We start from the raw sequence: 16670 nt of genomic DNA, 5'->3' as shown, positions 1-16670 counted from the left end.
AATATTGAAAAAAAGCCTGTTTCCAACACACCATTTGTAACAGTTGTTCAGATCGGCTTGCAATTCCATAGCATCATCATACCCGGTAATTTGCTTATAAATCTTTAGGTCATCAGCAAAGGGTAAGCATTTTGAATATTTTATTACTTTTGGTAAGTCATTTATAAATAATAAAAAGAACAATAGATCAAGGTTTGAGCCCTGAGGGACTCCAGAATTAACTTTGAACTTGAATGAAGTATTTTGTGCGTAAGATACAAACTGTTTTCTGTCTAATAGATATGAAGAAATTAATTTCAGAAACTCAGAAAATAAACCAAATAATGATAATTTACTCAAAAGTATACCATGATCAATTTTATCAAAATCTTTTGCAAAATCAGTATAAACTGCATCGATAGGAAGCCCTTCATTCATTGAATCAGAAATATCCTGAATAAAGTTCATAAGATTAGTCGTAGTAGAACCCATGCTGAAATTCTGATACATATGATTTGATATGATTAAATATTCTAACATAGAGTATTTGTTCAAAGAGCTTCGCTGGAGCACATATTATTGAGATAGCTCTGTAGTTCTCAATTTTCAAACTATCACCAGATTTAAGGATCAGAGTTATTTTACTTACTTTCCAAATCTCAGGAAATATTTGCGTCTTTAAAATTAAATTATATATGGTACATAGTGGAACCATTAGCACCTCTGCACATCCTTTAATAATGTAAGGAGGTATGTGATCAATTCCCGCCGATTTAGATGCCTTAAGTTTTGTTATTGCATCTTTGTACTCATCTTCGCGTATAGGACCCATCTGCAAACTGTGAGCAGTAATCATTGATACCGACTCAGAGGCTATATATAAAGAAGGCTGGGGTGCATAAACAGTTTGAAAATAACATGCAAATGCGTTGGCTATTCCTTGCGCAGTTACAAAATGGTTTCCACCATATGTCATACACTGTTTGAACAAACTATTATTTCGTTTACTTTTTATGAAACCCCAAAACGTTTTTGGATCATTTTTTATATTATCCTGTGACTGTAATGTATACAATTTATATGCCCTTGCAATAAGTGTCTTAGACTGTTTTCTTAATTGTTTGTACATGTGAGCACTGTATTCAGAATGTTTCATGTGCTTCCTGTGAATCTCCTGTAATTTCAACATTTTAACTATATCTATTGTAAACCAACAAGGGTACATTCTTTTCTTATTCACTGTTTTTCTAGGAACATATTTTGTGAAAAGGTTATCAAGGACTTCATAAAAATAGCTTACTGCATTGTTAGGGTCTTTACTCAATAGTAACTGATTCCAGTCATATTTTTGTAATGATGCATACAACTCATAAAAATCGGCCTTCTTGAAATTGTAGATGCTGACAGGTAATATTTTGACTTGCTCAATGTTAGCAACCAGTTCGAAATATAAAGCAAGATGATTAGAATCCTCAGGCACAAGGGGGTAATCTCTTCTGAATACATTAATATTTCCTACATAGTTGGACAGAACTAAATCAAGTGTTTTACCATTGGCATTTTTTACGTTATTAAACAAATTCAGATTAAATAAAGCAATAAAGTTAGCCAGAGCAAGGTATTTTGGTCCACAGTTAAGTAAATTACAGTTACTATCATTGATCAAGGGTAAGTTAAAATCACCCGTTATAATAATATTATAATGTTGTATGAATTTGATGTTTTCAAGTACAGCAAAAAAATTATTATAAGTTTCTAAATCAGAGTTTGGTGGAAAGTAAACAGTTACCACGAGATATACCTTTTCACCTAAAATAAATTTAACACAGACACATTCGATGTTCTCTACATCAATTTCTACAATAACAGATTTAAAAGTATTGGCAACAGCTATCAAAACACCACCACCCTTCTTATGAACACGATCCCGCCGAAAAACATTATATCTTGTATCAAATATTTCTCTATTATATACGCTCTTTGTCAACCATGACTCTGTAACCATGATCACATCATAATTACTAGCAAGGACACTTGTGTATATGTCACTTATTTTGGTGTTCAACCCTCTAACATTCTGATAGTAAAATGATAACAATTTATCCCTTACAGCCATCTATATCATGCCAAATTCTTAACATCATCAATTGTTCTAAGAGTATATACATAAGTGTCACTTGCTTTCTTCCTAAGTTTAATATTTCCTGCATTATCCACCCACAAGTATGCATAATCTCTCTCCCTTTTCACCTTTCTCACTTCACTGAAATTAATCTTTCTATTTAAAGTGAGATTTTGGTTGACATAGATAGGCCCCCCCCAGAGGTAAGTCCAATGTCAACACAGCTCAAGTTACGTTTAATCTTATGCCTCTGGAGAAACATATCCCTATCAAATCTTCTAAAAAATTTCACGATAACTCCTGTGTGAGGTTGACTTACTGGCTTTTTTAACCTATGACATGTGTCAACCATATTATCAGTCACAGTAACATCTAATGCCCGACCTACATTTTTCACTAAGGAGATCACATCTTCATTTGGCGTTTCAGGAATCCCATGTATTTCCAGTGTATTCCGCCTTCCATATTGGTCTAGGTCATCTATTTGTTGCTGTAAGTTGCTGATCTTGTTCTTTAATGCACAGTTCTCTGATTTAAGGCTCTCAATAACTTCCTTACATGATTTCAGTTCTTCTCCATGACTCTTGAATAAAATAAAGTTTTCCTCCAGTTTCTCATGAACCGAGTTCAGTGATTTACCGAGCTCTACCTCAAGATTCTTACACGATTCCTTAACTTCTTTACTAATTGAAAGCAGAAGCCGATATATCTCGCTTACAGTCGGTATATTTTCTACAAATTTACTGCCCTCCTGATCACTCACATTACTACACGGAGTTTTCTCACAATTACTGCATAACCACATCTCATCATTGGATCCCAAGTTTTTCATGTACTCTTCCATAAGATTTACACATGCACTTTGAAATAGATTACTTCATAACTTGCACTGAATTTTTCCATTTACATCCTGACGTGCCACAGCTTTTGAATGCAATAGAGAATTAAAAGAAAAAAGTTACTTAAGTATTATTCGTCCATTATTGGAATATGCAAACAGTGTCGTTATGCTACTTAGGTTCCAGAATGGGTAAAAAAAAGAAAGTAAATAAATGCAACGTAAAGTTTAATCTTATACCAGTTGTATATTGTGTAGTATCATTTGACGTAAAGTAAATACAAAAACTTATTATTTCCACCTTCTCAATACATATCAATCCTGCAATGTTTACAATAACATTACAATATTATTAGGTACTAGTTTCGGTTCTGTTAAGAGCCTTCATCAGCCAAGCCAAGAAAAGTGTAAATTATATTGCTAAAACAGATTAATGCAGTGAAATGAAATATGAAGTGATGGCCTAAAAATGGGGTGAAAATGATATACATATAAATGAGAACAGTGTGGGCATCATTTAAGCTCTCGTTAATAATTACCAAGACATCATCGACGTACCTGGCCCAAAAAAGGATGTTATCAAAATTGTTGTTAATTTTGGTGTTTTCAAGGAAGTCCAGATAAATTTCTGCAAGAATGCCTGAGGCCGGTGAACCCATTGCTAGACCGTTCTGTTGGTAGATGGTGTTCTTAAATGTGAAAAAGTTATTGTTTACTACCAATTTTAGTAATTTTGTAAAGTCTTGAATTTCTAATTTACTCAAACGACTATTTTTATTTAGGTTACCGGTATCTTCAATGATGGGAATTAATTTGGAAATTTGAATGCTGGGGTACATATTTACGATATCAAAGGAGTGAAGTGAGTAGTCAGATTGCATGCTGAAATTGTTTAGTTTATCTATTAATTCATGTGTGTTTTTAATGGACTTCTTAGATGAAAATTGGTAGTTTTTTCTTAGGAACTTTTGGATGATTTGCAAAGTTTTGTACAAAGGGCTCGGTCTAAAGTTAATGATTGGTCGAATGGGTACACCAGCTTTATGTATCTTAGGAAGAGCTCTGGCCGTAGGGAGCCCAGGGTTCATACTTATGAGTTGACTTTTTTCATTTTCGGTAAACAGAAAAGAAGTACTTTTTAGAGTTTGTTTGAGGAGTCTTTGAACTTTTTGGGTGGGATCTTTTTTTATTATGGAGAAGGAGTCGTCTTTGAAGAAATCTGACGTCTTACTGATGTATCCATTCTTATCGATAATTACTGTCGTGTTAACTTTATCGGCTTTTGTCACAATTAAGTTGTTGTCTTTTATTTTCTTATTTAGGGCACGCAGAAGTTTCTGATCGGCTTGTACTTTACTGTTACTGGTGTTGGCATGTGAATTATGAAGGAGGATGTTGTTGAGCTTCTTTTTAATCTCGTATCTTAATTCATCTTGTGTGTTTGGTGGCATTTTTGAAATGGCTAGTTCTGATTCTGTTATCATTGTAACAGTTGAACTAGTTGCATTCGAATTGGGCCAATTGTGCTTGGGTCCCACACCACACTTCTAGCATTAAACAGTATTGACTCTCATATTACATTTACCTTGGAATCAGAAACAGATCAAAAGATTAACTTTCTAGACCTTACCATCACTAGACACCTGGATTCTTTAACCTATAAAATTTATAGAAAACCCACCCAATCAGCTGTTACAATTCGACAAGATTCATATCACCCTCACCATCACAAGAAAGCAACATATAACAGCCTTGTTTACAGAGCATTCAATGTGCCCATGACTAAAAAAGACCTTCATATTGAACTGAATACTATTCGCAGCATAACAAAATTCAATGGCTTCAGCAACCACTTCATTGAAGATATTATCAATAAACATAAATTCCGTCCCAAAACCACACTTAAAAAAGAAGTACCTAAACATGAGTCTTTTTCTACTTTCACCTACACCAACGAAATTCACAAGGTTACTAATATCTTAAAGAAAAAAGGCGTTAAAATAGCTTTTAAAACTAACAACAACAGTTCACACATTCTACATAATACGTCACACATTAACAAGGTTAATAAGTACACGAAATCAGGCGTATACAGGCTTAAATGCAACTCCTGTTCTAATATTTCTTATGTAGGGCAGACCGGTAGAAGCTTTAATATAAGATAATCGGAACACTTTAATGCAGTCAAATACAACAAATTTTCCGCTATCGGCCAACATATGGTCGACTATAATCATAAATTTACGAACATCGATTCAGACATGGATATCCTCCAAATAGCTAATAAAGGCCCTCTTCTTAACATAATCGCGAATTTTTACATCCATTTGGACCAATACTTCAACGCTAATTACAATCTCAGTGAAATAACCGAGAAACCTAATATTTTGTTTGACCTTTTCATCACTTATTTCAGAAAAAACAAGTCAGTAGACCAAAATTCCTTCTTCAGGTCAATTAAGGGTCCCCCGCCGACACAAACACCACCATTTTCCTTCCCGACCACCTCACCTTAGCCACCTCCCATTTCCCCGCCTTTCCCCACTCACGACTCTCTACGCCCCTCCCCTTATCTTTCTCCTCCCCTCCGCCTCTGTCACTTCCCTTCTGCTTCATGCCATTCACACACTGGTCGTTGCACTCAACCAGCAAGCTTGCTTTACATTGCGCAAGGTGAGTTCTCAATGTTTGTTCCTTTTTCCGCTAGCCTCGTTCCTTCACTTTACTTTTTCTCGCGTTATTTCAAACTCTCTTTTCTTCAGGTTCATTTTGGTTCCCTTTTGAATTGGGATTACTCCTTTGCACCACAACAAGATTCAATTTACCTCAAGATACATTCTACAGCTCTGACATCTTTAAAACTCCGCTCTGGACTTTTGAACAAAAATTCCCTCTGCGCAATGTTGATCCACATCTTCTAGAACCTGATGGAAACTCTGGACTTTGTTTATATCTGATTCAACCAATTTAAATGTGCAACTCTGTCAACTAGAGCTGTTTATTCTATTTGAGATAATAGTTGATACTACTGTTTTTTAAAGATTTTATTGTCACTTTTTAAATAATTTTGTTGCATACTACTGTTCTCATTTATATGTATATCATTTTCACCCCATTTTTAGGCCATCACTTCATGTTTCATTTCACTGCATTAATCTGTTTTAGCAATATAATTTACACTTGTCTTGGCTTGGCTGATGATGGTTCTTAACAGAACCGAAACTAGTACCTGATAATATTGTAATGTTATTGTAAACATTGCAGGATTTATATGTATTTAGAAGGTGGAAATAATAAGTTTTGTATTTACTTTACGTGTAACCTCAACTCAATACGGAACCAATTATGAAGTTTATAACCTTAAATAGTATCATTTGAAGTAATTCCACATACTGTATATCAGCTGAGTATATTTGTAAGTAGTACAGGAGATATTATAAGCAGAATTTTGTAAACAATATAAATTTATTAAGGATGAGCTGTGTGTTTAATAGAAAAAATTGTTAGCATAAATTGTATAATATTGTATTATAGGAAAAACTTTCTCTTGTCAATTTAATATTTAGTGCTTAACAACAATGTATTTTAGTGTACCATTTGCCACCGAGGTAGACACCTCATTTGCAAATAAAGAGATTTTGATTTGATTTGATTTTGAACCCTGGACTCCCAAGTTTGCAACTTGGAAGATGTTCAGTTCACAATGTGTTACATTTGACTCTCAAGAACTTACTTGTTGAAAATGAAGATAAACATAGCCATTATTGTTAATTTATTCAGGAACTTTTCATTTTAAGAGTAGTGATATGTAATTTTTGTACGATTGCCCGTTTCCATGATTGGCTGAAGATGACACACATCAGCGTCGAAACTAATACCGAATAAATAATATGTTGTAACTTAATATGAACAGCAAATTATATTGTATTGAATAGGTGGATCATTAAGTTATCTTCAAAGGTTTTGTTATTCTCAGTTCAATACGGACCCATAATGAAATTTATAACTTTACATGTCGACTGGAGGATGACCTTAATGTTGTTGTTTTTATTAAGATATTTGGAATGGTTTTTTTTAATGATATTTGTTTGTGGCATCAACCTCAATAGATCCTTTGCCACTACTGTCACCGTATGATATGAACTTGCGTGTAAATGGAATTGCGGAAGTGTAGAGTCTTGAATGTGAGGACAGGAACATTAAGGACGACACAAACACCCAGTCCCCAGGCCAGGGATATTAATCATTTACAATCAAAAACCCCTGTCCTGGCCGGGAATCGAACCCAGGGCCGCCAGGTGACAGGCGGACGCGTTGCTCCTTACACCGCGGGGCCGGACTATTTGGAATGTTACTACATCCTTATCTAACAATGTCTTTTTGTAAATAGTTGAGGATGGCCTTTATATCGACCAAAACTAGTACTGAAAATGAAAAATTGTTTATAGATTTGGTGGTTAAATAAACACTAACAGCTACATAAGGTGCACCACTGGAACTTGAGGGATATCCCCCACTATCGCCCTTACGGACATGTGACTTTATCTTCTTCAACATTGGAATATCCCTCAGCCAATATAACAGCATTTATATCTTAAAGAAGTTCGATCCACGTTTTCAAGCATATATATAACAAACAACATGTTGTCATGTGTTTCAACAATCAGAATAGTAACCTATTCAAGTTCAACATTGTGATTTTTTTAACAAAAACTTTTTAACATTCATGAGAAATGTGGAAAAAAGCAGTGTAGTTCCTAATATGCATGTTCTCACAACTCACTCTTTTTAGAGCACCAACAGACAATGGTATCAATGTCACCTTTTGTCTAATTAAGTGTTAAGTTTTTCGATACAGATTACACAGAATATTTTTAACAACTGTTTATATAAGTTATGTGTATGTCTTTTATGATAATTTATAGTCCCTAACTTATTGAGATCCAACTCCATTAGAATGTCATTTTATCTGATCAAGTGTTAAGTAGTAGATACAGACTGTAATTAACATTTTGAATGTGCATATACAGTACTAGCAAGATACCCGTGCTTCGCTACGGTATTATACTGAAATTTAGAATTGAATGCTTATTGTTTTATATATAATCCACCTAAATTCGCCATCTAACTCGTTTTCTGAGAGAATCTGCCAAAATTCGCAATTTGACTCGTTTTCTAATAGATTACGGCAAGTTTCCTCCTATTTTTCAATCTGTCTTTCCAGCAATCAATTTCGTACTTCCCGGGCTAGGTCCAGGTATTCCACCCGGTCAGTTGGGTCCCTAAATCTTTGCCATCTTTTCCTATAAGCATTTTTAATATGGATCAAGTCCTTCAGGAGATCCAGCGTGGTGTCGTCTTGGGTGCCTTGGCGATACTGAACCCGCGGCCGGACTGCATTCTTAGTCATTACCCGTCCAGGATCCGTTTCCAGCCCAGTCCGTACATTTGACGATGGTCCAGAACATTATTATTATTATTATTATTATTATTATTATTATTATTATTATTATTATTATTATTATTATTATTATAGATGTACTGGACCCCACAGCAAGATGAAAGACCGCTACTTGGAGGTAAATTACATCTGCTGCCATTGTCATTGTTGAGAATGTGACCAGCACCATTGTCGCACATAGGCAAGTGTGCGGGATTTCTAGCGATACAAATGACATACTTCCGTGCATTATTGACCTAATTATAGAGGTGAACAATTGCACGGTCGATCTTATACATATCGTTTTTTGTTTTTTTCAAATGTGTTTAAATTTTTATTTATATGCCAGAAGAATCTACTGTAATCTAAGAAGGTTCTCCAAAGGAAAAGATGGCACTTGAAAACGAATCCAGGAAAGATTAAAAATGATCGGTTTATGATCAGAATAAGTACATTGAAAATCCACAGTCTGTTTCCAGTCATTCAACCGGGTCAGGAATGGAATGAATAAGCCCCCAGCTAGCGGTGAGGATAGGAATTGTGCCTGCTGCCGAAGCCTGTCGCACTCCTCTGGGGCAATGATTAATGAATGACAAATGAAATGAAATGATATTGGAGAGTGTTGCTGGAATGAATGATGACGGGGAAAACCGGAGTATCCGGAGAAAATCCTGTCCCGCCTCCGCTTTGTCCAGCACAAATCTCGCATGGAGTGACCGGGATTTGAACCACGAAACCCAGCGGTGAGAGGCCAGCCATGGAGGCTCCTTATAAGTACATTAGGAACAGTAAAACCAATTGGTCTCACCTCCGTTTTCACCCCACCGCGGTTAAGTTGATTTACCCCCCCCCCACCAAAAAAAAAAGAAGGTGTGTTTCTTTATGTTTAAAGAAGATTCCAAATACCAATGTTCACGGGTGTTACCTTCAGATTTGAGATATAAGTATTCCCAGAAAATAATTCACTTTTTTCACTTACTTTCACACTCCCCCGCCCCCCTTAAGTGAATTTTCTGGCAAAAAATATGTGTTTCTTTAATAGTAAAGGATCTTCTAAATACCGATTATCTTCAGTTTTTGAGATATGTGTCCTCATGCAACGAATTGTACTCCTTTTCACACCCGCCCCCAAAGATGATTCCCCCCCCCCCCCAAAACACGTCGTTTTATTTTTAAAGAAGACCTAAATACTAATTTTCACGTTTGTAACAACTTTAGTTTTTATTAGATGTAAGTATCCTCATACAATTAATTCAATTCATTTTTCAATTTTTCAACCCCCTCCCTTCATTGGATTTTCCGAGAATACCCGTTTCTTTACTTTAACAGGAGATTCCAAATACCAGTTTTTACGTCTGTAACATTTTACATTTCTGAGATATACTGTAGATATAGTCTTTCTAAAAATTCACCCCAATTTGTCACTCCTGTTTAACCCCTATTAATTAGATTTTCCAAAAACAAAAAAAATTAATGTTTCTGTATTTTTAAAGGAAATTCCATATACTAACTGTCTGGTCTGTAATATCTTCAGTTTCTGAGATATATGTATCCTCATTAAAGACACTCAACCCCTTATTCACACTTTTCACCACTCCTATTGGGATTTAGAGAAAACAAAAAAATACGTGTTATTTTATTGTTAAAGGAGATTCTAAATATCAATTTTTACATCTGCAAACTTTGGAAGTTTTGAGATATAGATACACTCATTTTTTAAACACGCCCCCTTTTTGACCCCCACTATTTGGATTTTCTAAAAACAAAAAATACATGTTTCTTTATTTATAAAGGAGATCCCAAATACTGATTTTCAGGTCTGTAACATCTTCAGTTTCTGAGATATAAGGATCCTTATTAAAGGCATTCAACCATTTTTCACCCCTTTTCACCCCTCCTATTGGGATTTTCCGGAAAACCAAAAAATACGTGTTTCTTTATTTTGAAAGTAGATTCTAATTACCAATTTTTACATCTGTAAACTTTGAAAGTTTTGAGATATTTTAAAAATTCACCCCCTTTCAACCCTCCACGATTTAGATTTTCCAAAAACAAAAAGTACATGTTTCTTTATTTTTAAAGGAGATCCCATATACCTTTTTTCAGGTCTGTAATATCTTCAGTATCTGAGATATAAGTATCCTCATTATAGGCATTCAGCCCATTTTTCACTCCTTTTCACCCCTCCTCTTGGGATTTTCCAAAAACAAAAAATACGTGTTTCTTTGTTTTGAAAAGAGATTCTAAATACCGGTTTCTACATCTGTAAACGTTTACACTTTCGAGATATAGATACACTCATTTTAAAAATTCACTTTCCCCCCTCTGTTTTCACTCCCCATTATTTGGATTTTCCAAAAACAAAAAAGTATGTGTTCCTTTATTTTTAAAGGAGGTTCCAAATTTAAATATTCATGGCTGTAACATCTTCAGTTTTTGAGATGTAAGTTTCCTCATAAAAGGTGTTCAAACCCTTTCCCCCCCTCCCCCTTTTCACCCCCTTTCATGGGATTTTCCGAAAACGAAAAATACATGTTTCTTTATTTTGAAAGAAGATTCTAAGTACCAATTTTTACATCTGTAAACTTTTAAAGATTCGAGGTATAGATACACTCATTTTAAAAATTCACCCCACTTTCAACCCTCCACTATTTGGATTTTCCAAAAACAAAAAGTACAAGTTTCTTTATTTATAAAGGAGATCCCAAATACTGATTTTCAGGTCTGTAACCTCTTCAGTTTCTGAGATATAAGGATCCTTGTTAAAGGCACTCAACCATTTTTCACCAAAAAAATACGTGTTTCTTTATTTTGAAAGTAGATTCTAAGTACCAATTTTTACATCTGTAAACTTTGAAAGTTTTGAGATATAAATACACTCATTTTAAAAATTCACCCCCATTTCAGCCCTCCACTCTTTGGATTTTCCAAGTCTGGCTCCATGGGTAAATGGTTAGCATGCTGGCCTTTGGTCACAGGGGTCCTGGGTTCGATTCCCGGCAGGGTCGGAAATTTTAACCATAATTGCTTAATTTCGTTGGCACTGGGGGCTGGGTGTATGTGTCGTCTTCATCATCATTTCATCCTCATCACGACGCGCAGGTCGCCTACGGGTGTCAAATCAAAAGACCTGCATCTGGTGTGCCGAACTTGTCCTCGGACACTCCCGGCACTAAAAGCCATACGCCATTTCATTTTTTTGGATTTTCCAAAAACAAAAAGTACATATTTCTTTATTTTTAAAGGAGATCCCAAATACCTTTTTTCAGGTCTGTAATATCTTCAGTCTCTGAGATATAAGTATCCTCATTAAAGTCATTCAACCCATTTGTCACTCCTTTTCACCCCTCCTATTGGGATTTTCCAAAAACAAAAAAAAATATGTGTTTCTTTATTTTGAAAGGAGATTCTAAATACCAATTTCTACGTCTGAAAACTTTTACAGTTTCGAGATATAGATTCACTCATTTTAAATATTCACCCCCCCCCCCTTTTCACCCATATTATTTGGATTTTCCAAAAACAAATAAAATACCTGTTTCTTTATTTTGAAAGTAGGTTCTAGATTTATATTTTTATGGCTATAACATCTTCAGTTTTTGAGATATACGTCTCCTCATAAAAGGTAACCCATTTCCCCCCCCCCCCCTTTTCACCCCCTTTCATGGGATTTTCCAAAAGTACGTGTTTCTTTATTTTTAATGCAGATACCAAATACCAATTTAATTACTCTAAACTTTTAAGTTTTTGAGATATAGATATTCACATTTTAAAAATTAACCCACCTTTTCACCCCCTTAGCGACGGAATATCCAAAAATCCTCCCTTAGCGAGCACCTACATGTTAATAAGAATGTATCCCCAAAATTTCATTTCTCTATGTCCATTAGTTTCGGCTCGTCGATGATAAATCAGTCAGTCAGTCAGTCAGGACAAATTATTTTATATATATAGATTATGTGTTTTTTTCAGATCATCAATGGTCCTAGTTTCTTAGGATTTAACCCCATTTGACTTGTTTTTATTATGATATTTGGAATGTTACTACATCCTTATCGAACAATGTCTTGTTTTGAATAGCTGAGGATGGCGATCATATCGACCGAAACTACTAGTATTCAATGAAAAATTGTGTATTTTTTAGGTAGTTAAATAAAGGCTTTAGTAAGCGAAATAAGTCATATCCATCAATACAGGCCTAACAATGAAGTTTATTGCTTATCACAGTTCTTTTCGCAATAGATTACGTAACTGTTGTTTGGAACCTGATATGCCTTCAATATTTATTGAAGAACCGCTTGTTGAATCGCATATTGTTACGTCTAGTGTAAGAATTCAACCATCTAGAAAGAGTCCTAGTCCATTGTGAAGGGTTCGCCTAGATGTAAATTAGTTCAAAAACACATTCTACTGTGAGTTTTCTCTCGATTTACCCACTTATGACGGAGTAGTGAAAGTAGTATGAGGAGGAATATTTTTCTCACTGTGTAATTAATTTAAAGAGGGATATTTTCTTTACAGATATTACAGTCAGAAGGCACTCGTCTCATGGAGCCTGTGATGGTTATAGAAGTGGTCAGCAGAACTGAGGATTCAGCTGCAGTATTAGCAGATCTGAATCGACGACGATCTACTTTGAAGAGCATTATTGATCGAGGTCATAATAAGGTGAACTTATTGTCATTCCAAGTCTATCTCAAAGTTTGGAAAGTTTATTTTGTGTATATATTTTTTGTCTTTTACTTTGAGGTACATTTGAGAGCAGTATAAAAATGTTTTTGAACACACAGACCTGGTGGATGCAAAATAGTTCTTTCCCATGTATTTTGAGTTGTCATCTGTTCTGTATGAGTATATTTTACCGGGAACCTTGTACGGCACGGTACATATTCAAATTAAGCGTGAGACACTATGCAATGCAACTCTACATGGGCCGGTTCATATTCAAATCGAGCATGAGACCATGTCATATAAGCAAGATGCTAGCCAAAGATTCTCCAAGCTGTAGCAGTGACGTCAGGTCCCGAGCACATGCACACAGCGAAATCTCCCAGTAGATCATTCTAGAAGGTTAAATTTCGGCAACTAGAAGAGATAGTGACAATTGGCGTACAACGTATTGTTGCCCACATTTACAACAACTAAACTTCCAAATTTCATTAATGTAAGGCAAGTATTAACGAAGTTATTGAAGTATTAAGAAAACCTATTTTCTATTATCAGGTGACATGTTTGTAGCCCGATTTGGTATAAAAAGCGAGACTCAGAGGGATCAAAGTCAGTCAGGTTTTACATGTAGGTATCTTTCTATGTCCACCTATGTTGTTTTTTCCTGACCCTTATCACCCAATTACACCGCTATTGATACCATTCACCACATCTGGCCTGGTAACATGCTGAGCATGGGGACAGGCAGATACTCCCACTCCTCCCTGCTATCTTTTTTTTTTCATTCTTCTTAGAATGAATAGCATGTCGTAGGCAATGTAGAATAGTGACGATTGCCATGCGGGGGAGCAGGCTTCACCACCACCCCCACCCCCACCCCCCACAAAAAAAAAAAATCAAAGTCAGTTATCCACTGGCAGTGGCCAGTGTTGGTCACCCGTCGGATGGTTTTCAGTATTACGTAACACATAAACTAGTGACTTTTAAATGAGAGAACTTGTGCTAGCATCTTGCTCGTATGACGTGGTCTCACGCTCGATTCGAATAAGAACCAGCCAGTGTAGAGTTGCATTGCATAGTGTTTCGCACTTAATTTGAATATGTACCGTGACGGTCGTCATCCGTAGAAGACTCATAATATTCTGAGTGTCAATGAGTTCAAACTTCTCCTGCAAATTGAACCAAGTACATCTGACATCTTGAGTGAATGTAGCTCCAATGGACTTAGTTTATTTTCAGTATTCCATGACACTTGGATATTTGCATAGCAGCAACTGCTAAAGAATTAATTTATTTCCAGTGCATAATAAAACCCAGAAATTTTCTGTACAGTGAAGCACTTGACATTATACAGTGTGCTTAACTCTAAAATATTTCACGGATAATAGACCATGTGCCGGATGGTTTTCAGTATTATATAACACAACTGGTGACTTTTAAATGATGAGAAGTTGTGCTTTCATAAGCAACTTCATGTTCATTTTGAAATTCCGAACTTAGCCGGTGAGCTATTTCTCATTTTTCCAATGACAAACTTTACACGGTACAATCAAAATATTGTGTCTGTTTTCACACTAGTGATCGGTGTTTAATTGAAGAAATATTTTTCATTATTTTCAAGTCAGATTCTATAATTTCATTAAGATGACTTACATCACAGTATAATAGGACTTTGTTACTTACACTATTGCCAACTATGAGATGCATTTCTCAAACACTCAAAAAAAAAAAAAAAAAAAATTGAGCATATTACTAACACTGAGAGAACTGTGTCGATCATTATTATTCATTTCAAGACAGTTGAACTTTCTCTCGCTTCACACAGTCATTCCCACAGACATTGAGTGACCATGTGAAATCCTGATGTAGTTGTGAATCATGTTAGTACTTGCACATGACAAACATGAGTGAATGCCTTATGAACTTCTGCCGTGGGTAAAATTGATCTTCCGTCGTTTGGATCATAGTGACATCATGGGAATGCGGTGCTATGGTTCCATGGTTCTATGGTGGTTCTATGGCCAGGAGGGTCAGTAGTGGATCGTGGTACATTGGGCCGATAGTGATGTCAGCAGAGTGATACAACGTCTTCGAGAGTCAACATGAAATTATAAGGAGATATAAAATCTCAGTGCTAACTTTACTCGATTACTTTCAATAAGTGAATATTTATTTAACAAGTCCACAGTTAACTTCCTCAAATATGAGGAACTTGCGTCGAGTCGGTAACTTGAAGATTCGAAGATGAACAGTTGTAAAGTAATGTAACTGCTCGTAAGTTAGAAAAGACTGTAGGAAGAAGAAACTCTTAATTATTTCTTTTACTCTCAAAAATATACTTTAAAAATTGGTAATTTTTTTTAATGCTATTTGTTTGGGGCGTCGACCCCTGTGGATCTTTTGCCCTTACTTGCACCATATGATATGAAACTGCATGCAATTGGAATGGCGGAAGTGTAGAGTGTTGTATGTGAGGAAAGGAACATTAAGGATGATACAAACACTCAGTCCCCAGGCCAGGGATATTAATCATTTACAATTAAAAACCCCTGACCCGGCTGGGAATCGAACTCGGGGCCACTGGATGACAGGCGGACGCGTTGCCCCCTACACCGCGGGGCCGGACGAAAATTGGTAATAGTTTAACTTGTATTCCTATTGCATCAATAAAGAATTTACATAACAATACTTATTAAATTTCAATATTGCAAAGGTGATTAATGGCATCAAGAAAAGGCATTTCTTCATGAATGAATGCCTAAAATTTATATTTCAGTTGTTCTTCAGAAATTAATATCTTTTCACAAGCTTGGCAGATCCAAGGAAATGAAGATACTTTATTTTTGCATGAATAAAGTTAGCCCGTCTAAATTAACCCATGATAATTATTCGAAGGAGAAATCCCTCTCTGTACCAGCTCAAATTAAGTACCACACACTCCCTGTGTCCATCTCGTACTCATTCAAATGAAATCTTACTACAGCATGCCAAGTTTTTGTTCTTCCTCACTTAACCCCTTAACTGGAGAATAGTTTCATAACATCAACCAGCCAGTGGGTAATTATTCAGCGCAACTTTTGGAATGGTTACAGTAGCGTGCAGGAGATGTAAATACTCAACAGAAAAATATATTTTACTTGATTTATTTAAATTATTAGTAATATAGTAGAAATTCAATAGCCTTATGTTATAACCGTTTTTCTTTTAAACCCGTAAATATATACATATATACACAGTGTGTTCATACAAAAATGAATATAAAAAGTGTTCCTTTCATTATTATGATGACATTTTTCAAGTTTTCAGATATGCATCAGTAGGTTCTACATACTTTCTGGTTCATAGGTCATTCAGAAATTGCGCACAGTGTGGTAAATACAGAAGCATGGGCAAGCACAAAGTGCCTCGTCACATTCCTCACAGCACTAGACAGTTTCCTGTCGCCTCTGGTTTGACAGGCACACAACACAACGTTTTCTTGAGTGATTCCTACTTCTGGTCGGCGGGTTCTTAGATCATTCAACGTCCTTCCTAACCAAGCCATGTTCACGTCACACGGAACAGTTTACCACCGTATACAGACCAATTTACAAAAAGTTGTCAGAACATGGAAAATGGAGTTC

At 35.6% G+C, this 16670-nt stretch overlaps 1 protein-coding gene across 2 annotated transcripts in view; it reads left to right on the top strand.

Moving 5' to 3' along the window:
• Positions 1–16670, top strand: part of mRRF2 (mitochondrial ribosome recycling factor 2) — a 370843-nt gene that overhangs the window by 293830 nt on the left and 60343 nt on the right. For both annotated transcript variants that reach the window (XM_067139519.2, XM_067139520.2), the window contains exon 13: positions 12901–13047. In XM_067139519.2, the coding sequence (XP_066995620.2) occupies positions 12901–13047 (147 nt within the window). The remainder of the gene's footprint in view (positions 1–12900; positions 13048–16670) is intronic.

This window comes from Anabrus simplex, chromosome 2, assembly GCF_040414725.1.
Source record: "Anabrus simplex isolate iqAnaSimp1 chromosome 2, ASM4041472v1, whole genome shotgun sequence".
NCBI lineage: Eukaryota > Metazoa > Arthropoda > Insecta > Orthoptera > Tettigoniidae > Anabrus > Anabrus simplex.
Note: the sequence above shows the minus strand (reverse complement) of the source record. Positions and strands in the feature narration are given on the sequence as shown.